Genomic DNA, 25,272 nt, shown 5'->3' with positions numbered 1-25,272 from the left:
TACAATAAAAATTTCTTTAATTGTTCAAATTTACATGACACTTATTTGTTGCTATGATGGTAGAGTTGTAAATTTTAATATGACAGTTTTAAAATGTTTACTGTTTAATTAATAAAATATTATTATTTGTAAATATAAAAGAAAATGAATTATTTTCATATCTACTTACTTGCACCTGTTACCCTTCATGGAGTAACGTGGGCCGCTCACCAGGATCCCCTATCCAAACCTGCTCCGAGTAACCCTTTCCATTTCTTTCCAGTTGTTATTCATCCTATTCGTCTGCTTCCAATTACCAACGCAGTGTGTTCTTTGGCCCTCTCTTTTCCGTTTCCCTTCAAGATTCCATGTTAGCGCTTGTCTCGTGATGCAGTTTGATGATTTTCGTAATGTTTGTCCCATACAATTCCAACGTCTTTTCATAATTTCCTCTTCAGATGGAAGTTGGTTTGTTCTTTCCCACAGTGGACTGTTGTCGATGGTATACGACCAACAGACATTAAGTATCTTGTGTAGACAATTGTTTAGAAATATCCGTATGCTTTTGATGATGGTTGTAGTAGTACTTCAAGTTTCAGCTCCATACAGTAGAACTGTTTCGACGTTCGTATTGAAAATTCTGACCTTGATCTCGGTTGACAGTTGTTTTGAGTTCCATATGGTTTTCAATTGTAGGAATGTTGTATTTGCTTTTCCGATCCTCGCCTTTACGTCTGCATCAGATTCTCCACATTCATCGACGATGCTACCCAGTTAATTGAAACTTTCCATTTCTTCCAGAGTTTCTCCATCATAACCTATAAAATGCTTAAAACACAACTATTAATTCATAAATATTAATCCAACAGCTGATTACGTGAGAGACCACTTATAGTTCAGCTAATTTTTGATACATATAAATGCTATTTCATAAAAAGACCTTATAGAAATTGGCAAGTTTTGAAAATGTCCCACTCATTATTATCTTAAGCTATGAAATTCTCAGTATACAACTGAAATTTTCTGATTGATAAGTGAATAGTGAAATATAATGACTAAAGCGTGATTTATTCATTTTATAGTTATTATAAGATTCCTTCACCTATGAACATGGCTTATTGTGAATGTGAATACATTTTAGTTTTACAAATTATATCAGTTAGTTTACACTTAAAATGTTTGTTTTTTTTCTTTAAAAAATTATTATGGATAATAGACACTTTTGGCTGTTTCATAACAGTTCACCTTATTTATGTATGTTCATATATTGTGCAAAGCATTATGACCTGAGTGTAAGATGAACAGAATAAATGATGCATAATAAAATATTGAAAACTAGTAATTTTATTACATAGTGATTAAAACCGACCACCAGGACATATAATTTGGTGCCACGCCCTTTAGGAATAATAGATTTTAACAGCGAATTAGCTACTGAACATATCTTACTATAATTTTTGTCTTCCGGTAATATGTTAGTAATCCATCATTATTGCGATATATATATGTATATATAATATTATATAATATATATTATATATTATATATATAGGCGCCATTGTTCGGCGAAGTTCAAGGGTAAACATAAACGTATGTCTTAAGAAATTTAAACATTTCTAAACAGTTTTCAGTGATAGATTTCCGCAAATAATAATTATAAGTTACTTTATGGTATGGCTACAATCGTATGGGAATTTTAGTAGATTTAGGTCATGCTTCCCTATGATTTAAATGTGAAATTATGTTGAACTCAATAAATGAATGGAGCCCAACAATAAAACCACTGATAAATTTAAACATCATAACTCTATTTACGTTTTAAATTAGAACAAATACATTTGTTTTAGTGTTTAGTCAGATTTACTGCGTAAGATATCTATAGCGATTAGCTAAATTTAAAGTACAGTCAAGAGATAGATTTTAAAATTGTAATGTTCAGCCTGTTTTGAGATACGTTTCTTTGAAGTAATTTCGATTATTCTTCTATATTTTGGTGAAAGCACTTTTTTATTAGTAGTTTTTCTAAGGTTCGGTAGTTGAAATCTTCAGTACGGCATTACATTTGTTATTAGTGGTTATACCACTAAAAGGTTTAGTCACTTACTAAAATCACCAAAGGTTTGGTGATAAGGGATTTACATGTCCTGGATGTAACCCATTCACAGGATTAGGAAACTGGTAGCTGAAGGTTTTCACACTTTAGTGAAATAAGTGTCTAGTGATCTATTGTTTTCTATAGTTTTCCAGATAAACTCCGTCCTTAAGCAAACTTGTGAATAAAAAGTGGCCATTTGATTGTTATAAAAATGTTGTTTTTAATAGACCTAAGTAACTTGTGATTATTTAGCTTTCATACTGAGCTGGTTAGACTCTCATTACGCCATACTGATGAAAGCTACCATGAAATACTGAAGCATTAAGATCACTGGTGGGATCGGAGGCACACACTGTTGGGAATTCCGGTAGTAGAACAAAACATCTGTCAAATATTTTGTCCTTCTTATTTTCAGTTTTACTTTGAGTTTTTTGATATCGTTCATGCCATCATTCAATATGATGTTTTCTCATTCAAAATCTGTAAGTAAAAGGAAATAAAAGTCTGTTTAAGTTGTAGAGTATAGTTATCTGATAAATGTTTCATAAATCTATTCAGTCAAAATATTAAATGTTATTTTACAGTTCCAGCCATCGTATCTAAGAAAAAAGGTCTTTCTTTGAAGAGGTGATATTTAAAACCTAGTTTAGAAAAACAGGTGTTTCGATATGAATCGTTATCGACTGGAGTGTTTAAAATATAAGATATATTATACAAGTTTGGTGTTCTATCAGGAGCTCTTATCCTTACCATAATCTTTGGAAATATTCAGTTTGAATGTAAGGATAAACTTAACATTTATTGAGGGGGTTTTATTTTGTTCTTTGTAATAGCATGACTCTTTCATAATGCTTCGTGGTATTTTAATTTGATGCACTTTCGAAAAGTTTCAGTGGATTTACTGACTCTGTCGTATTGTTCTAACTGATGATAGAAATCTGTTATTCATAAAACCTTTGGTAGGTCTTTGTCCCTGAGCTGGATGCTTTAGTTGTGAAGCTTTCATTGTTCTTCTGAGCATCATCATCAACACGAATTTCAGGTAGAAGTGATGTATTTAAATTTTAGTGAGAAACCGTGACAAGTGAAGTCCCATCCATGTCGGGTGTGTGAGAGTTACTCACCACAAGCAATGGATAAAGGGTTGCACGAGATCATGGATTGATTGAAGTTAGATATTTACACATTTTTGATGCTGGCTCAGTGGTCTAGAGGTTAAGCGTTCGCGAGGAAGTCCTGGGCTCGAGTCCCAGGCTTGTGATTAGCAATTCTGAGTAATCTCATACTAGGATGAAAAGGCTTTCCAGTGCTTCCAGATTTTCATTGGTTGTCCAGTTTAGATAGAATCGTGAATTCAACTGTGAAGATTCTAAAGTCACCATATGGCTTCTCACTAGAAACCCAAGAATTCTCACACGAAGCTAGTCACTGGTGAGCACATGATAACTATCAGTACAGGGTTGTGGACCAGCGACCAGTGGAGCTAATCCATGTCGGGTAGAGACAGGTATCTACCCCAGTACAATGGAAGATGGTAGCACAATTTCGTGTATTGTTTGAAGTTAGACACCAACAACGTTGGATTCCGTCCGGCTGAGTGGTCTATGTGAGACTGAAAGCCCTGGATTCGAATCTCGCGAGTGTGATCGTGGATGAGCACTGCTGAAGAGTCTCACAATATGACAAAACGGCCGTCTAATGCTTCCAGGTTCTCAATAGTAGTCTAACATCAGTCGGTCCATGATCTCAATCAAAACTTATTAATCTCCACAACCCCTATACTGATAAGTTAAATATGTTATTAAAAACAAGTTAAAATAGTGGGGAAGATTTGTAGCTCAGGTGGATGATTTTGGTGGAGTTTTGTTTTCTGAGCTGGATGGTTTGGTCGTGGAGCTTTCATCGTTCTTCTGAACGACATCATCAGCACAAACTTCAGATAGAATTGAAGTGTTCGAATTTCTCCATATGTGTTTCACAGGTTGTTCTGTGCACCTCGATGTTGATTGGTTCTTATTGACCTTAAATTTATCATTGTTTACTTCTTTGTTTTGGTTGTGTCCCCCATTGGTTTGATTTTTGTCCCTATATTTATGCATGATTTTCCTGATTGGTTGACAAATTGGATTGATTTCAATATTTTTGTTGATTGCTGATTGACCTGAGTGCCAGGCGTCTAAAAATTCTCTGATGTTTTTCGAGTTTCCTTCATCTAAGACTTCTACATTTTTCCGATGGAATGAGTGTCCGTAGTTATCCACGTGTATTGATATAAGGGAAGAGATATCATGGCGTTTGACTGCTAATTGATGTTCATGTAGGCGAAGGTGGAAGGAGCGTCCGTTTTGTCCGATGTAGTGTTTGTCGCAGTTGGTACAATTTATTTTGTAGATGATGTTTGATTTGTTTTCCTTTGTTATTTCATCCTTTGGTTTGCATAGGATTGATTGTAGTGATTTTATCGGTTTATGTGCCACATCTATCCCGAAGGTTTTCAGCAGTCTCGTTGCGGTTACTGATATTCCTTGTATGTACGGTAGGGTGATCCTTTTGTTGATTCTTGTGCTTGACTTGGGTTCTGATGCTGCGTGTGGTTGGTGTTTTTTGGAGTATGTCCTTCAGGTATTTCTTATTATTTTTCGTGCTGCAGTGTGCCCTCGCCTTCTTGAACAATGTGTGTACGCAGTTGATTTTGTGAGCTCTTGGATTGTTGCTGTTGTAGTTGAGGATTTGATCTGTATGGGTCGGTTTCCTATATAGTTGAGTTTCCAGTTTTCCTGTGTCGGTTCTAGTGATCACTATATCCAAGAATGCTAGTTGGTTGTTTGACTCCTGTTCTATTGTGAACTTGATGTCATTTTAGAAGCCTGGCACTCAGGTCAATCAGCAATCAACAAAAATATTGAAATCAATCCAATTTGTCAACCAATCAGGAAAATCATGCATAAATATAGGGACAAAAATCAAACCAATGGGGGACACAACCAAAACAAAGAAGTAAACAATGATAAATTTAAGGTCAATAAGAACCAATCAACATCGAGGTGCACAGAACAACCTGTGAAACACATATGGAGAAATTCGAACACTTCAATTCTATCTGAAGTTTGTGCTGATGATGTCGTTCAGAAGAACGATGAAAGCTCCACGACCAAACCATCCAGCTCAGAAAACAAAACTCCACCAAAAACAAGTTAAAATACGAACATAGTTGATAATTTTTTTTATTTAAACTAAAAAATTCACACAATAGACAAGTGATAAAAACTAAACATGTCGAATACATTTAGAAGTAGACAGTTTACAATAAAACTAATATAAAGTTGGGAAGCAAATTATGCAATTCGTGACGCAATAAGATTTTTTGATTAGTTTGTTTGAATTCCCAATGAATTAATTTATATTATTTTATCACGATATCTATAGACGACTATTTGAAAAAAAGATAAAGAAAGTTGACCATAGACTGAATTCTACTAATATGCTTAGATTTCAGTGAAATATGGGATTAATTAGCTAGTTAGTTCGAATTATATTCTATGTTATAATGATTAAAAAATTACTCGTGGCACAATCACTGGCTAATATCGTTTGAAAGACAATCTAATTTAAAAGATAGAATACTTATATTTTTTTGATTCATCTTTAAATCACAGTGGTAGAAATATTACTAATGCAATTTATCCTTTTATTTAATTAAATCAACAATCATTTGATTGTTTGGTTTTTTAAAATAGAAGGATCTATTTTTCAATCTGTTGTGTTAGTGGACCGTTTTCTAGGTTAGAGAGAAAAAATTTCAACCAATATGGGACATAGGGGTGAAACCATCGCGACACCATCTATTTGTCTATAGATTTCACCGTTGAATTTGAAATATACATTCATAGTACATTTTAGTAATAATTATTTAGTGATCTCCACAGGGATTGTAGTTTCTATTTCTTGTTCTCTAAATTGTTCACAAATGTATTCTACAGTCTCTCTGAGTGGGACATTTGTGAAGAATGACGTTAAGTCAAAAGGACATCATCGTTTGGTCTTTCATGTTTATGTTTTTGATCTTGTCGATGAATTGGAATACATCTTTAATACTATGCTTTACTAGGGATTTGTGAACTGAGTAACCAAAAAGATGTCAAAAATAAGACAAAGAATGAATTGATCATATCTTTAAAAAAAGATCAAAGATCAAAAGATAATTTCACCAAACAAATATGAAACAGCTAAGCCGATAGGTATACATTTACTTAGGTTACACGGACCATCAAAATACACAAACCGGATATCCCATTGAGACCAATTTTAGAGATGTACCATACTCCTTCAGCAAAATTGGTTAATAACCGGTTTAAAACCACTCCATAAACATCTAGTAAAGCCCAATATTAAAGATGTATTCCAATTCATCGACAAGATCAAAAACATAAACATGAAAGACCAAACGATGATGTCCTTTTGACTTAACGTCATTCTTCACAAATGTCCCACTCAGAGAGACTGTAGAATACATTTGTGAACAATTTAGAGAACAAGAAATAGAAACTACAATCCCTGTGGAGATCACTAAATAATTATTACTAAAATGTACTATGAATGTATATTTCAAATTCAACGGTGAAATCTATAGACAAATAGATGGTGTCGCGATGGTTTCACCCCTATGTCCCATATTGGTTGAAATTTTTCTCTCTAACCTAGAAAACGGTCCACTGTTACAATAGATTGACAAGTTTACATTTTACTGCCGATATATGGATTTATTTTTATAAAATGATCAACATAAGAGAAGCCATAAATTATCATGTTAATGAAATGACAATTAAATGATTACTGCTATAGTTAAATATTCCATTTCTGGTCATTACTCACTTTATCCATCCGTAACTTTTTTCTGAAACTTTATTTTAACGGATGATTATTTAATTGTTATGTTCCTTTCTGTATATTATTTTAATCAGTAGTAAATGAACATAGCTGTCAAAAGTTTATACCATTGAAAACATAAATTATTATTGTTTTTCTTTTCATATAGGAAGTATTTTATATGAATAATATATGTAAATTAAAATAAGATAAAATGATAAACAGTAAACAGGATGTGATTGCAATAATCAACTTGAATGACAATTATTTGTTTATATCGTGTTGTTAACTATATTTCTTAAAATAGTCTGTAACTAATAATTTAGAGGCTAAGCGTTTGCTCGCGAGACCGATAGGCCCTAGATTCGAAACTCACGAGGCGAGATCGTGGATGCGCACTGCTGAGGAGTTTTACAATAGGAAAAATCGGCCGTCCAGTGCTTCCAAGTTTCCCATGATGGTCTAGTTTCAATTAACTCATGATCTCAACTTTTAAATCACATTGATATATTGTTAAAAAGAAACGAATCAGTAGAGACTTGATGTTTAGTTAGATTTTCAAAAAAAATATGAAGTCTGTCACGCTAAGATTAAGGCATATGACAACCAATCGATTTAGATATTGGTCATTTTATAATTAAACCGTTTGTCACTTAGCGATTACTTATTAAATGGTTAAACTATTAAAGAAAAAACAACTTAAAAGTCAAATTTAATGAGTTTGATTCTGTACACGCTAAAAATGGTATATATCTAATGGATTTAAGTTTACGCTGTTTTTTTTACATTTGATAACAACATGACTAAAGAACTCTTTCTAAATTAACCGAATATTCACAAATGTCAAATTGAATTTCATTGAAATTCAAAATACCAATCTAGTGGAATTCATTGTAGTGGTTTATAATAAAAGCCAGATAGAAATAGTCAGTTACAATTAAACGGTATATTAAAGTTCAGTGATTGTTTTAGATAAGCTAAAACTATATAAATCAGAGTGAAAATAACTGTTTACTGTAAAGAAACATATCAACAGAAAATTCAGAATGCTTTAGGGTTTCAGGGAAAGGTGTAAGTAAGAATGAATAAGATTTCCTATACATAGTCTCATCAGATCTATTGTGTTTTACATATTCTAAGCCTCAAATGACTTGTAAGTTAGCATTTATGGTTGTTTAACAAACTATGGTATTGGTAAAACGAGATTTTCAGTTAAAATTTGTGAGTAGTAGAGTTTAATAGTGTCAAGAGTGAGGAAGTTATCTATGAAAGAAATTGAATGGTATCAGTTAATGATGGAAGTTGATTGTCGGTAATATGAACAAATGTATTCGGCATTAACAGTTGTGGGTGAAGCAACAAAATACTGGTCTCTAAGCATAAAGCTGAATGCCGTGAAGATCCAAAAATAACATCGGATCTGTTGCTTTGTAACCCCTTGCTTTTTTCAATGGTTTTGAATTTACTATCGGTTCTTCATAAAAAGCAACATAACAATTAAGATCAATGTTCTACGTTTTTCAAATTTTTTTCACGTAGAATTATGAATGCTTTTGTGTATATTCATGATGACCTATTGCCCAAATATAAAAGAATGTAAATGCATACAGTCAGAAACCTTATGCAGTATCATACACAATTATATGTTTCTGTCCCCAACAAAAGGCTATACAGTATATTACTAATCCATCGATGAAAATCATTCAACTAATAATAACGTGCATACAATACTTAAAGACATCAAACGACAGCAATAATCCACCTTATCAATACTAACATAATCGCTAGTTAACAGCCAGTATTTTTAAAGAAATGAGATCTTTATTCTTGTCGATGGTACTTAATGTCTATTACGAAGAAGTATCGAAAACATTATTCAAGTGGAAGTAAACAGTGAACACTTGTTTAGTAGATTTTTGGTTTCATGTAATGTTGTAAATGTTGTAAAATGAATTAAATACGTACATATATAGTAATGAGTAAACCCAACGTAAAGAGAATATTAATTGAGATCATGAAATGATCATTGTTGGACTACCATGGAATACGTGAAAGCACTAGATGGTCATTTCGTCCTAATATGGGAATCCTAAATGGTGCGCATCCATGATACCGTACGTGGGACTCGAACCCAGGACTTTTGGTTTTACGTGCGAACACTTAACCTGACTCGGTATCCAATGGTGTTAATGTCTAACCTCAATCAATCTATGATCTTGCACAACCCTTCAGTAAAATTATTGAAAAAAACGTCTGTACGCACTGAATTGTGGGTACATATTGAAGTGGATTACTCTCATTTTTACATGAACTACATTGTTTAAGACATTATTTTGATGCTGCTTACATTTTTTCAGTACAATTTAATGTTCATTCAGTTTGGCTTCATCCATTTCTTGATATAATTCACTCATGGGATTATCACGTACGTTTTTCGAACACCATGTGATAACAGACCGCTCTTAGACGATTATAACATAATGACATTTTTAAAAATGTTTATACTTAACACAAATGAATAATTCATACTATTACTTCTAATAACTGAGATGCAGTTTGTGTAATCAATACAATATAATTATTCTGTTCTATTAAGTTTGAAAACTCCACCTGTAGCTCTTCTATAGTTACTACCGATCTCAAAACTGGGTAAAAGAAGAGGGTTAGGCATGGGGTCAGCAACTCCATCACATAGAAAATTATCTTCCTAAAAACCCGCCAACCAGGTTAAACAAATTATTAAGAATGAAATGGTTTCATTTACTGTCATTATCTAAAGTTTAATTCTTTTTTGTGTTAAATTGCTATTTCGTGTTTCCTTTTTAAAAAAAAACAACTAAACACCAAAACCCAGCTAATCCCATCTAAACTAATTGATATCACTCAAAGTGTATCATAAAATAAAATTCCATTTATTTTTTTAGAAAGGTTTTGAGGCGTATATTAAGTGTTTTATGGTTAAAATTATGTAGAGTGATATTTTCTGTCCAGTGCCTATATTGTTTATTTTCCTCTTGTTCAATAAAATAAACAATAAAGAGTAGTGAGTATTAAGTAATTAAGAGCTTTGCAATAATAACCAATGACCACTGAAAGCTGGTAGGCGTTGAATATTTGTAAATTCTCATTTAAAATAAGTAAAATATCGTGCTCTGATTGAGATTTATAGTGACTAGAACCTACGTAGTTCCGTGGTGTGTGCTACTGATATTAACAAATATAAGTAGTATATACCGTCAGTTGAAAGTAAAATACCTAAAGGCAGAACGCTAAGAAGATCGAAGAAAAGCGAACGAGGACAGAGAATGATTGTTGTGGAAATGAAGGAACAATGAATTCTGAGTAAATTAGTGGCTATTTTGCAAATGATGTATTTACATTATACTTCTCAGAGTTTACTAAAATATTCATTGTTCTCACTGGTGCTCTCGTTCACTACAGATCAATCACAAGTGAGGATACATATATATATATTCTACCAGCGTGCTTCTAAAACGAAATCAAAATTTTGGTGGCTCTTGGTTTTCGCTAATTCTTCATCTGAATGATACTAGTTTATATAGTCCATAGATTAAATAAATTTATTTAATTATCAAACTAAACCAGATATTTTTAAACAAAATTTAAAACTTAAAAATGTTTGTTTACATGTTACTCAGCAATGAAAAACTTTATGAAATGATACAGTATCCAAGTTTTTTTAAAAATTTATGCGGTCGATAATTTGTTTTAAAATCATTCTAATTCTTTGATTCCTATTTTGAATATTATAACATTTATAATGTTAAAGTAAAGATTATCTATAGTTGTCATTCATTGATACGATTAAATCGCTAAATGTTTATTATCATGTTAATAATAGATAAAATTAATAATTCTGTTTTTTGTTTATCTACAAAAGTTATTGAACAATAGAGCGCTTTTTTTTAATATTAATACATGTTAGTTACAGCTTGTTTAATGAATACAACAAGGGCGTAAAATCGAATTTTGCTATGTAAACAAATACAGATTATAGATATTATTACTAAGGTTTAACTTGATAATTTCAAATAAATTGAGCATTGGATAGATTATTATAATTAAAAGTAAAATATTCTTTGAAGAAGTGGATTGCATTAAGTGACGAAACGCCAGAAAATTTATTTTTTTTACTTTTGGAATATTGCAAATATATATGATTTTTGTTTATATTGAAATACATTTTATGTATATTTGACTTTTGTGCATAGATTAATATTTATTTAGTAGTAAGGAACGATATCCATAAAAAATTTAAATTCTTACAGAGAATCATTCAATAAAATACATAGTTTAATTTGTGTGTTTTTTATATTCAAAGTAATTTGTTCTGTTCAGATTAAGAAGTTAGTTTATAATGAAACTTACTCTCTGTATATCAATAATATGTAGACAATAGTATAGTGAACGAGATCATGAACCGATTGATACTATACCACCATTGAACACATGGAAGCAGTGGACGGCCGTTACGTCCATGTGCTCACTAATGACCAGATTCGTGAGGGAATTCTCAGAGTTCTAGTGAGAAGCCGTGACCAGTGGAGCTAATCTGTGTTGGGTAGATAGAGGTATCTACCTCAGTATAATGGAAGATGGTCGTGTCATTTCGTGGAATAGTCGAGGTTAGATATTAACACCGTTGGATGCCGGCCGGCTTAGTGGTCTAGAGATTAAGCGTTCGCACCCGAGACTGAAGGCCGTGGGTTCGAATCTTGCGAGCATGATCGCGGATGAGCACTGCTAAGGAGTCTCAAAATAGGACGAAACGTCCGTTTAGTGCTTCCAGGTTTCCAATGATGGTCTAACATCAATCGGTTCATGATCTCAATCAAAACTTAATAATCTCTAGAACCCTATACTGACAATCGAATATGTTTGAACATACAATTACAGAGAATGTTAATAAAATCTGAGAACCATACAGTAAATACATCATTTGCAAAATGTCAATCAATTGTTTCAGACTTCACTGTTCCTTCATTTCCATAGCGACCATTCTCTGTTTTGTTTCCTTTTTCTTAAATATTCTCAACCTTCTACCTCCACGTATTTCATTTCAGATTTATGTTGCATACTACTTATTTTTGTCGACATCAGTGGCACACACAACAATAGTGTTAATTTTTCATGAAAATAAACCTGTCTTTTACAAAACAATAATATTATTTTGGGAGTATATGTGTGGAAATTCTAACGAGACAAATAACATGGTTTCAATGTTTTACTCGAATAGGTAATACAAATTTTTTAATGGAATACTCAAGAATAAATAAGGTCTTAGAGATAATATGAACACCAAATAAGTGACTTATCGCGTTTATTTGTTCAATTTGGTTTAAAGTTAAGCGGTTTCAAATAGTGGTTTTTGTAGTTGAATATGTCATTATTAGTATTATTATCATCGTTCAGTAACCAGCAATCATATATGGCCTTAAGCTATGTTAGAAATCACGTTAATCATTCTGGAAGATAATAATATTTGATGTTTTCTACTGGTTTGATGGTTACTCTGAGAATGAAAGATCAGTCGCCTGGACTATACGCCTCTTACTGTACATATCGATTCGACTGGTGTTGTAGAGCAACTTATATTAACTAATTTTCTAGACATTTGTATTTTCGTTCTCGCAAGCACATTCTACTATATTTAACCTAAGGTATGGTTAAGACTGCCAACGATTTAATCCTAGCTCATTAAGTGCTAACGCATCATTTAGCTAAAATGCAACAGTCATTGACAGTAATATATCGCGTTAATGATTATCTACCTAAACCTGTCATAATAAGAATAATTTAAACGGCTGAAGCAATAGATGATCTGGGCATAGAGCAGAAAACGTCGCATTCATCTTGGGCAACTTCTAGCTTAATTAATTAACAATCCTTTTGGTGATATGAGGACATAATTTGATTAATGTACATACAACCTTTCGCGTTGTGTTTTTATAGCTTAAATTCATTTTATTTTACCGTTTGAAAACGCTCGAGAATTTTATTTAGTACTCATCGCTATTCATCACTATTTTTGGCCTAATTTATATTATTCTGCATATTACGTAATACTGGACCGAACATATATTTCCGTTTGTAATTGCATTAACATCTCTCACTTTTCATATTTGACTGATATTTGTTTTGATCATTAATATTACAACTTTATTTAACATATAGACTGCTCCAAGTTCACATTGCATTTCAATCATTTCAGTACTAGTAATTTAGTTTTATTTTACAAAATAAACTGCTTCCCGAGTAAAAAAGTGTTCCGGTGTTAACAGATTTCGTGACTCCGTTTCACAACTATACAGGTACATATTCATGAGCATGCATAGATAAGACTTTGAGTACTACATGCGCGACTATCTCCACAGGAGCAGTTAAATTAGTGTGCATATACGGAAAAGCTCATCACCGATATCCGATCCTCTAATTTTTGTGCATCTACACGTTTGTTTAGGACCTTCGCATGCATCCTGGCTACGTCAAACTTCCTTTCGATAAATATTCTAAGTCGACATATTGGTATATTTCTCTATATGATTTATGTAAAATCACACCTTGGACAAACGGTTTTATTCCTGAATAATATTGGGCTTTTCTATGTGCACACAATAATTTGATTGCTCCTGTAGAGATAGTCACATAGGTAGGACTCAGAGAGTCCTATCAATCCATGTCCGTGAAAATATACCTTGATAATTTGGAAACAGAGTCGAGAAATCCATTAACAACCCCATCTTTCATCACTTGGCGGATAGAAAACATTACATCAAAATACATGAAGGTTCCTTGATTTGGTATCAAGTTCAGAACAAACAACCTAAGAAAATAAGATTATGGCTCTTCCACACAAAGGCAGCTGTCGATATCAACTCTAGAAGACCAAACTCATTAATAAAAGATAAGTAGGGATGAAATTGCTGGTTAAATTTTTTATCCTAAGTAGTTGAATAAGGTACATAAACTTCTAATGATTAAACCAATAAAATGGAAGTTTTGTGCATCGTCTTCTAGTTCTTTTCCTAAATGCAACAATTTTATCAAGTAAAAACCTTAATTTACCCAGTGAAATTGAAATTTCTGGTATTATTGTCCGCTGAAAATAGACTAGATTCTTCATTTTGTTTAACCGAACTGTGTATGGTTTAAAATATATAATGTATTCCAAAGTATTTATCTGTTAATTACTTACGGTGAAATAAAATACGAATTGTTTGTTTTAATACTAAATCATAGATTTGTTCATTTGTACCAGTACCCTGTGAACTTTAAACTCAATATAAATACCATTATGTAGGGTTGATTGAAGATTATAACATGCCCATAATTTAAATAAAAAAACTGATCATAGTTAGACCACCACTGAGAGCCTGGGAGGGGGTAACTGGATGGCTGTTTTATCTTAGTATGGAGCTCCTATGCAGTGCAACTCTCTAAACTTGAAAATGGATTCATTTCCCGATAGAGCTCATGGATACACGCTAGTGAGGAGCCTCATACTAGAACGGAAAGGCCATCTCATGCTCCAGAGTTTCCAAAGTTCGTTTAACTAAGACCATTCGTGATTTCAACTGTCAGTATAAATACTTACAGTTTTTATGGTCAGCATTTTTTAGCAAAATTGTTATCTGCAGGATTGAGTTGATAATCTTATGCCTAACCCTCATCTCTTATCCACGCTGTGAACCGGCAGTAAACTTATAAAGGCTAGAGGGATAGTTAATATAAATACACCAAAGTGTGAGTTGTTCACGCAATGTAAAATAAGGTCTACTAAGATTAAATCATATTAGTAATTAAAATTAAATTCATATGCAGGCGAATATGTCGGAATATTTCAATCCAAATAACCACTGTTCTGAAAATAATCTTGAAAAATAAAAAAAATTTAAGAATAAGTCAATAGCAAGTATTTTGCCATGTTTTTGTGTCTGCATTCCAAAATTATGTGCAATAAGTTAGAAATCTATTGAATACTTATACATTTTGATGGAGTTTTGTTTTCTGAGCTGGATGGTTTGGTCGTGGAGCTTTCATCGTTCTTCTGAACGACATCATCAGCACAAACTTCAGATAGAATTGAAGTGTTCGAATTTCTCCATATGTGTTTCACAGGTTGTTCTGTGCACCTCGATGTTGATTGGTTCTTGTTGACCTTAAACTTAAAGCTCCACGATCAAACCATCTAGCTCAGAAAACAAAACTCCATCAAAACCATCCATCTGAGCTACAAATATTCTCCACTATCTCAATGCTTATACATTTTATTCGTCAAGTCACCACATATAATTTGTTTAGTGGTACGATTAACGTCTATAACTTAATAATAAGAATTTTGGTTTGATAAATTTAGAAAACTTGATTACTTCTCGTGAAACATGTTATTATCAAGTATGTGCATTCTATTTGTTGGTGTATGTAGACTTTGTAGATTATTCAAAACCTTCAATTTTACTTTATTTAATTAACCAAAACTGCCTTTTTCTTTGAACAACACTTACTTTACTATCTTTTTGATGAAAGAAGAACGGAAGTAATTGTAGTTCTAATATAGATATTCTGAAGCATATACAATGACATCCTTTTAGAAGATATAACATTCTTTATTTTCTTTATCAAAATTCTCAAATAGAATAGTATTGGTATGATTACTAAGTAATACTAGCATGATGAGAAGACTTCCTGTAATGTATAAATTCTCGTTATCCTTTTACAGCATTTAAATATGAATAAATCAAACGGGTTATGATTTCTTCTACGATAGGAAGTGAATGAAAATATATAAATATGTCTGCATCATTTTTTTATGAACTAGCCTTCATTATTTGTAGACTAAATGAAATGTAACAAACAATCAGATAATTCATCTTATACATTTATACAGTTTATATAGACATATTAAACTCAAGTTAATATAAAAAACCAGTAAAGAAACATGAAACTGATCTAACTGTATGTATAATCAAAGTGACTACTTTGCAGCAATGTTATAAATTCTCCCAATTACTTCATAATTACTTTAATGTAAGCTCCTGGTTAACTTATTAATACATAAGTATATACATATTGAAAATTATAGGCTGCTAGTATAATAGTTTGTTTCAAAATAAAGAAAACTTCAAAACAGAGAATACATAACTTGATAAGATTGAGCAAATATGGGTAGTGACTATCAGTGGAATCCAGGACGCGAATTTCGTCCCGTTTGAAACTCGTCAGCTGAATGTACCTTCTCAGAGTTGATGTTCAGTCTGGAACTCTAACCCAGTACCGTTCGCTTCAAACACCATTGCGATATCCACTTAGCTACTGAGTCCTGATAGCCACGTGCTTGTGCAATAGGGTGAAGTTATATTTACATGGTGTTGCTTACTTGTATCTTCCCATTGTTATTTAGGACTCCGATTGATCAATCCTTTGTTGGCATATGTGCATACTGTAGCCAGTAGTGGAATCCAGGACGCGCGTTTCGTCATATTTGAGACTCGTTAGCTGGACGAACCCACACCTCAGAGTCGATGTTCACTCTGGGACTCGAACCCAGTACCGTTCACTTATAAAGTTTGTGACTTCAGGCAATATCGAGGCAATCCTCACAGGATGCACATATGCCAACAAGAGTCTGACCAATCGCAGTCCTAAATAACAATCGGAAGATACAAGTAAACAACATTAAGTGAATTAGTAAGACTAGTTTACCTTCATCTTACTATTTTTCTTAAAAAATTGGTTTACATTATATAGCTTTGATAAAGGTAAATATTATTTTCTTCATTTTGATCAGATAAGTAATACTATTTTTATCTGATTATTTCATGGTTGTATTAGTCTGGTCTTTGTCTAATAAACTACTATTGAGATAGTATTTTATACATTACACTAAAATAGGTCAATGTAGATATATACATTGAATCATGTGATTGTCAATTTCAAGTCTTATATATTTTCTTTTATTATCTCATGTACAATGTTTTTGTTGTTTGTAAGATAACTAATCATCAACAATATAAGTAAACAGAGGTTTATTATTTTTGGTTGAAATGATTGTAAAATATTGGACTAAAATATTTTAACACTCAATGTAGTTGTCAAAACCCAATTTAACCAATGATGAATAATCCTGTTGATAATTCTTAATAATAGTGTATATTTCATTGTGTAAGGTAATAATTCGAGAGAACTAAACAATTTTGAGTTACCTATACTTTGAATCGTACAGAATATACATTTTTTGTTATATATAAAACAAGACTACAAACAATAAGATATGATCTTGCTCTATTTATAAAGAAATCATAACTTATACGCTGTTTCTAATAATTTACACCATCAAAAGCGGCTAACCGAATACATATGGACTTTTTATCGTTCAAATTCCAGCTGTAGTGTCTACATAAAGTAGATAAGAGGTAAAACCGGACACCTAGTAGAGGCACATATAGAGCACTTCTATTAATTTCATCAGCCTCAATACAAACTGGTATAATAAATTTGATGTAAATACTTTATATATATATATATATATATATATATATATATATATATACAATAGTTGAATTCATGAGTTAATTGCAGCTAGACCACCATGGAAAACCTGGAAGCACTGGACAACCTTTTCGTTCTAGTATGAAACTTCTCAGCAGTGCGTATTCACGACCCGATTCGCGGGATTAGAAACCAGGACCTGTCGGTCTCGTGCGTGAACGCTTAGCTTGTGCACCAATGAGTTGATATCCAATGATGTTAATGTCTAATTTCAACCAACCCAAGAAAATTACGCCTCTTAAATACCCCTTGAAGCCAGTCACTATTGAGCACATCATGATTTTTATCAGAAGGGAATTTTGTGGAGATTTTATTAATTTAATAGTTAAATTCACGAGTCTCATATTAAGACGAAACGGCCGTACAGTGCTTCCAGCTTTTCATGTATTCAACTATTAAACCACGAAAATCACCACAAAATCCCATACTGATATATATATTAAAAAATCTTATTTGCTTTTAATCGATAAGGAATAGTAATGATAAACAAATAATCTGGTAAAACAGGTTTAAACAGTTAACTGTTTATGTATATTTTTCTTTCAGTTAAACAAAACGAAATCAATTCAATGTCACATTCTATTTTTTTCTTTCCTAAATGATAACAACAACTTTTAAAAAAGAAAAAAATCTGATTTGTAAAACTATTAGATTTGATTTCATCATTTCTTTGCCTACTTTTTCTAAATCATTTGGGGATAGTTGTTAAGATTATTCATTTTAAATTAAGCAAGAATTCATAACAACTAGTCTAAATAAATGAGATATATTTATGTATCATTTATCAACATTGAAGCTAATGGTTATAATAATAATAACAAGGATAATATTTAGGATGAAAATAAACATCAGAAATTAATCGTTTTTCTTTTTAACGTTTAACTTTGGAATAAACATTGTATTTATGTTTATAAATAGAGGTAAATAAAGTTCTCGTTTATTTCTTAACAATAAACACATAAATAAATGTACTTTTACTGAATTGTTTAATTATTCCAAATAATTTGTTGTGAAAAAAAACTAAGAAAGAATCATTGTTTAGATAAGTACAATCTATTTTGTTTTAATAATTTTAAACTATTTATCAATATAATGTGTTGGTAACAAAAAATGGAAGTGTAGTGAACAAGAACACCAGTGGGAACAATCAAATGTGTTTGACACAAAATCACAAGACTCTTTATAAAATCTAACAATCGTAAAGTAAATGCCCGTTATAGGGGCAATGATTACCAAGTTTGTATGATTTAACTATTAAGGGAATTAGGGACAGGGAAGAATGAGAGGTTGGACAAATCGTTTCTGCATGTAGAGTTTGGGCTTGAGTTCGTGGATTGCCAGATGTTTGTTATAAATTCCCTTTTCAATAGATTACTTAATAAAATCTGCAAATACAAATACAATAATGGTAAAGTAGCTTTAGAAAGAGATCGTATTAAGAAATATATTGTCAAAAAGCTCTTATTATGATGAATAATAAGAAAATAGTGAAAAATTTTCGATTGAAGAAGTTTTTCGTGAGACATTCTTCCTGATTGTATGTTACTTTTTGACAAAGGGTAACAATTAGTGATTATTTATAAATTTTTGACAAATTTCAAAATAATGTATTACGAAACTCCTTAACGTATGATAATCGGGAACCCTGAATGATTAGTCCTAATGATATCTTCTGGTTATGAAGGCTCAATACATTTGATCGAATACTGTTGTTTTTAATTAAATGATTCCAAATATTTTTAAGGTCAATTACAGTTCTTTTGTGTAATACGCAAAGAGTATTACGTTTTTGGTTACTTAAATTAGTTATCTGCCTAACAGTAATGGATGATATTTAGTTATGCGACAATAAAAGTGCCTAAAAGTTTGTAAGGAGAATAACTGAATGACAATTTCAATTTGTTCAAGTAGACGCGTGAACGACTTTAAGCAAAATATAACTAGTCAATTTGTTGTTATTACTGTAAGGAAAAATAACACAATTGTGAACAACTAAATGTATTTTATATAACATTGTAGAATATCTTGGTAAAATCTGAGAATCATACAGTAAATACTTCAGTTTCAAAATATCCATCACTTGTCTCAGACTTTGTTATTCCTTCATTTCCATACGAATCACTCACCGTTCTCTTTTTATTCCCTTCGATTTTCTCAACCTTCTACCCCCAGGCATTCCATTTTCGATTAGTGATATATACCACTTATATCTGTCGATATCAGTAGCACACACTACATTACTACATCAATAACTTGATATGCAAATAAGGAAGTAATTTATGATAATTATTATAATTCCCATATAATCAATCTAAATTAGAAGTGCATGTCATAATAAAATGAATTAGAAAGGTAATTTACATTCAAAAAATACTTTTCAACTATAAAGACAAATTGAAAAGAATAAGAACATAAATTTTTAGCAAAATAGCATGAATTCATATTATTTGTCATCAGTTGCTTATAACCTGTGATATTCAAAAACCATAATTTAAAAAAAATGGGTTCAAATTATATACATGAAAGAGTTTCTATGGAAATTGTTTTGATTGTATATCAGTATAGTTAAAGCAAAGGTGTAAATAAATTTTATTGAATAATTAAAGTGAAAAAACATTCTACAACTCTTGCTACAATCGATATATGATCGAATCAACTTCTAAAAAAAACCCTTTCATGTACATAATTTGAATTTATTTTTATAATTGTCATTTTAAATATTACAGGGTGTAAGCAACTGATATGAACTAAACGAAATCAAGTAAATTCATATAATTTCGCTAGAATTTATCTTCATACTCTCTTCAAGATGATAAACAGAACTATATATAAATCTATAATGATGTATTTTATTTCATGCATCCAATTTGATTTATATTAGTTCTGTAGTGTCAGTTATTATGCCAAGCCCATATACCTTATTCTAGCTTCCGAGCATCCCATTTTATTCATTCTACTCGAGCCATAGTTTGGCCTTGTTATTTATTCGCTTATCAATCTATACTGTTTTTATATGAGCGTATATGTGTGTGCCCTTCTTATTCCATTAATCACATATCTGGAACTTTATTTTGTCTGACTATAAATATTGAGTAACGCTTGACTAAAATGGAGTTGGCTTCCCAGCCACCTTCCCTACGTGTCATTTTGCTCTACTCTGTTTCATTCGCTTCATATACAAAATGTGTGTATTCTCAAGTCAATTCTCGTTATTCGACTTATTTAATTCCGTTATTGACTAACGCGATTCAAGTTGACGACGATATACGAGAATAGGCGATAGCAAACATCCATACGATCTAAATGGAGTCAGACCAACGGGCTACTAAAGTTCTCTCCCGTCTTAATTTTGATTTAGTTATTATTATTATTGTATTCAATGGTTTATCATTATTTTTCTCTTTTATTTATTTATTTTTTGTTCTCATTCATTTTAATTTGGATATCTTTTTTTTCCCAAATACTCAATTCTTGTAAACAGTATCATACTTTAAATTGTATAAACATTTCAATGTTATTTATTTATTTAAAAAAAATGTAAGTTAGTTACGTTGACTGTCAAGTGTTTTGGATGAATACATAATACGTTTCTTTGTAATTTTCATTACAATGTAAACATGGATATGCATATATATAAATGAACTTAAGAGGGGGGAATGATAAACAGTAAACAATGTTCCATATTGAAATTAATAATTTACTCACTAATGAATTTGTTTAAAGATTATAATAAATTGAATGAATTAAAAGTGTCATAATGTGATACATAGAAGCAAATAAAAAAAATCTGTTAAATTTACTTATATGCTTTTACTTAAGTAAATATTTTTATGTTTTCTTCAAATGAAAAAATATACACTCCCTTCCCTCCTATTTTGTATTTGTTTTGGTAAATATATGAAGATTGGAATGGTGAAAAGGTGGGGTGGGGTAGGGTGGATACTGTCCTGAAGATGATTTCTGTAACATTTGTCAATTTTCGTTTCTATATATATATATATGTGTGTAATAAGAAAAACAAAAACAAAAATGTTTGAGAATAATGTTATTGTTTTCTTAATGATAGTAGATTTTACAATTAGAAAAATTATGACATATTTAATTTATATTGACATAAATTGAATTGAAACACACATAAATGTAATACAGATGAGTTGAGATGTATATCCGTTTTTAAATTAGGATAGAGTGTGTGAAATATGAATACATTTCGATGTTTTTAATTAACTACGTCATTTCTAAATGAATACATTTGTGCAATGAATGTCTTTTTGTATTCATTTACTAGTTACGTCATCGGGTAAATTACTGAGATTTTAATAACTTTGATCTTGTCTATTTTTATCTGGTTTAATTTCAATGATGATAAACTTTTTTTAAAACAGAGTCGTATTTATTTAGTTGGTTACAGTAACTTTTAGGGAATTGATCAGTTTGGATACATAGTTTCGAAACTATGATAGGACAGTTTAAGACAGAGAATAGTTAATAAAAAATAACTCATTATACTAATTAAGTCACATTATAAACTGATTACAAATTAATTGTGAGTCCATATATTTTGAATAGATTATTTAATATTATTAGTTGACTTTGACTATTTGAAGAAAAATTGAAATTGATTAAGAAAATTAAACTATAGTACATATTTCCCAGTTCAGGTTTAAAATAGCCGTCTAAACATTATTTTTTTACAGATTGAACTCATGAGTCAGTTGAAGCTAGACCACCATTGAAAACCTGAAAGCACTGGACGGCCGTTTCGTCCTAGTACGGGACTCCTCAGCAGTGCGCATCCACGACCCCGCACCACCCGGGGCTCGAACCCAGGACCTACTGGCTTCGCGCGCGAGCACTTAACCGTTAGACCACTGAGCCGGCATCCAACGGTGTTAATGTCTAACTTCAACCAATCCACGAAATTGAAATCATGAATCGATCGATGTTAGCCTACCATTGAAAACCTGTTGACACTGGATGACCGTTTCGTCCTAGTATGCGACTACTCAGTAGTGCACATGCTCAACACCATACGTGGAATTCGAACGCAGAACTAACGGTCTCTGTCCATTGCTTCCAGGTTTTTAACGGTAGTCTAACACTCGTCGATTCACGATCTCAATGAAAAACTAAACAATCTTCATAACCCCCTACTGATAAACATCATTTATAGTTCTATCGTCTTAAATAAACTAAGCTATACTTATATCCAATTAATGGTGTGGTGTAATTGTGCCCTCATAGTAGATTACATTACTCTAGTTATATATATCACTATTAAACATTTTTACAGTTTTAAAAATCGAGCCCTACAAACACATGGAACCAGACATAAAAAGAACATTGGAGCCTTAATGTTGAAATCCTTCTTTTTATAATCTAGTTTCGTTCAGTACTTTATTCAACATTAACTAAATAATAAAATTCATTAAATTAACTCAAAAGTTTAAATAATATAAATTCTTTACTGATTTATTCTTTAATAAACTATGAATCTATTTTTTTCATTATGATTATACATTTGAACAATCTTGTTTCATATATTTTCATTTTATCTAGGGAAATAGACGATATATCAAGTGATAAGTTACATTTGGATATATGGTAAGTCAAATTAATCAATAAAATAATTTTCATATGGTCATTTGTTTGTTTTTAATGAAAGTATTTTAATCATAGTTGGTAACTGTTACATAATTCAATTAAATCTAAATTTTAATTAAACAAAGCAGTGAATACGATAATTTAAGTATTGTAGTTTTGAGTAGAGCTTTTTTCTGTTGCAAATACTATCTATGGTATTAATTACTGAAAGTTACCGTAAACTGTACTGGTACTAGTTTTGAGTCCCGAAGTGAACATTAACTCTAAGATGCAAGTACATCCAGCTGACGAGTCCCGAATAGGACGAAACGCGAGTAAAACTGGATTCCACTGCTTGCCACTACCCATCTTTGCTTAAAAAGCTTGCGACTTAAGGCTGTATCGGGGCAATTCACACAGGATGCACATATGCCAACAAGAAACGTGGGCGTCTACGGAGTCCTTCATCCTGTTTAACAATACCCTGTTGAAGACTTTTCCCGGTATTGAGAGAAGAGTGATGCCCGTGTAGTTATCAGAGTTGTTGAAATCGCCTTCCTTTGGTATTTTGACCAGAAGTCCTTCTTTCCAGTCTGTTGGTACTTGTTCCTCACCCCGAATCTTGCTGAAGAGAATGTGGAGTATCCTTGCAGTTGCCGCTACGTCTGCTTTCAGTGACTCTGCTGGAATGTTGTCTGGTCCTGCTGCTTTGTCATTCTTGATTTGTCTGATGGTCATGCTGATTTTTTCAATTGTTGGTGGGCCAACATTGATTGGGAGGTCCGTGGGTGCTGCTTCGATGTTAGGTGGGTTTAGTGGGGATGGTCGATTCAAGAGTTCTTTGAAGTTTTCTACCGACCTGTTTCGTTGTTCTTCAATGTTTGTGATTACCTTGCCTTCCTTGCTTTTCACTGATCGTTCTGGTTTGAGGTGATTTCCAGAGAGTTTCTTTGTTATGTCATACAGTTCTCTCATGTTTCCTTCTCTTGCAGCCTTTTCCGCGGTCGTTGCTAAATCTTCCACATATGTACGTTTGTCAGTTCTGATGTTCGTCTTCACTTGCTTGTTTAATTCTGTGTATTCAGCTTGTGCCTTGGCATTTTCTGCTCTTGTTCGACTGGTATTGATTGCTGCCTTTTTGTTCCTCCTTTCTTGAATCGTATCCAGTGTATCAACAGTGATCCATTCCTTGTGATGGTGCTTCTTGTGACCCAGGACTTCATGGCATGTTGAAGTGATTGCATGTTTTATCCCTTTCCAGTTGCTCTCCATAGTAGTTCCTTCTCCATTGAGTAGATCATGAAAGGCGTGGAACTTATTGCTGAGGGCTATCTTGAATTTCTTGAGTTTGTTAGTATCCTGAAGAAAGGCCGTATTGAACTTTTGTGATGTTGTCCGCACCGTTTTCAAGTGCTTCTTGAGTTTGAATTTCATCTTGGTGACCAGAAAGTGATGATGTGATGCTATATCAGCTCCTCTTTTGGTTCCATATCAGTGTGAAACGATTAAAATCGAGTACATGGATTATTATAATTCAACTCAGTTATCTAAATATTAATTTATAGCCTTGAATACTGAAGGTCTCTTAGTTTGGTTCCATGATAGGTTATAAATGCTTACTGATGAAGAGTTCAGTTTTAGAACGAAACACCTTCCTAGTTCTGTAAGTTTTCAAATAGCTCTTCACATGATATAAGTCTACAAGACACGTCACCTAGGATAATAAATTTTTGGAATTTATTTTTATAGATTTTATAGAATATTTCTGGTATAAATGAATAGTTATGAGTTTTATTTCTATCACTTTCATCTCTACAATTAATAATAGCAAATGCTCATGTTTAAGTTCATTATATTTACATGTTTCCAGTTTTTTTGTTTCTTCCGGAAGTATGTCATTCATTAATAATTAGATACTTGTATATGATAAAGCATTGCATGACCAATCATTGATTAAACATGCATATTTTTAATATTCCCATTAATTTCTTTTCACTAGAAAACCAAACAGGATTGTTATAAGATCAGTAGCATAAATAATATTGATCTATTGACCTGACAACATAAATGAGTAGATTTTAGTTGTTAGTGAAAAAAAAGCACACACACACTCGAATCACGTGATAGTCAATAAGTGGAAATTAGACAATAAATTTGTAAAGCAGTTATCCCCTTTTTTT

General features: G+C 31.9%; 1 protein-coding gene across 1 annotated transcript in view; it reads left to right on the top strand.

Annotated features, from left to right (window-relative positions):
* CTSL2_1 (Cathepsin L2) overlaps positions 1 to 25,272 on the top strand; it is a 107,720-nt gene that overhangs the window by 13,726 nt on the left and 68,722 nt on the right. Inside the window, exon 5 of the mRNA XM_051211652.1 lies at positions 23,069 to 23,113. Within this exon, the coding sequence (XP_051071737.1) occupies positions 23,069 to 23,113 (45 nt within the window). The remainder of the gene's footprint in view (positions 1 to 23,068; positions 23,114 to 25,272) is intronic.

This window comes from Schistosoma haematobium, chromosome ZW (genome assembly GCF_000699445.3).
Source record: "Schistosoma haematobium chromosome ZW, whole genome shotgun sequence".
NCBI lineage: Eukaryota > Metazoa > Platyhelminthes > Trematoda > Strigeidida > Schistosomatidae > Schistosoma > Schistosoma haematobium.
The sequence above is the reverse complement of the archived record's forward strand: the minus strand, read 5'-3'. Positions and strand labels throughout refer to the sequence as shown.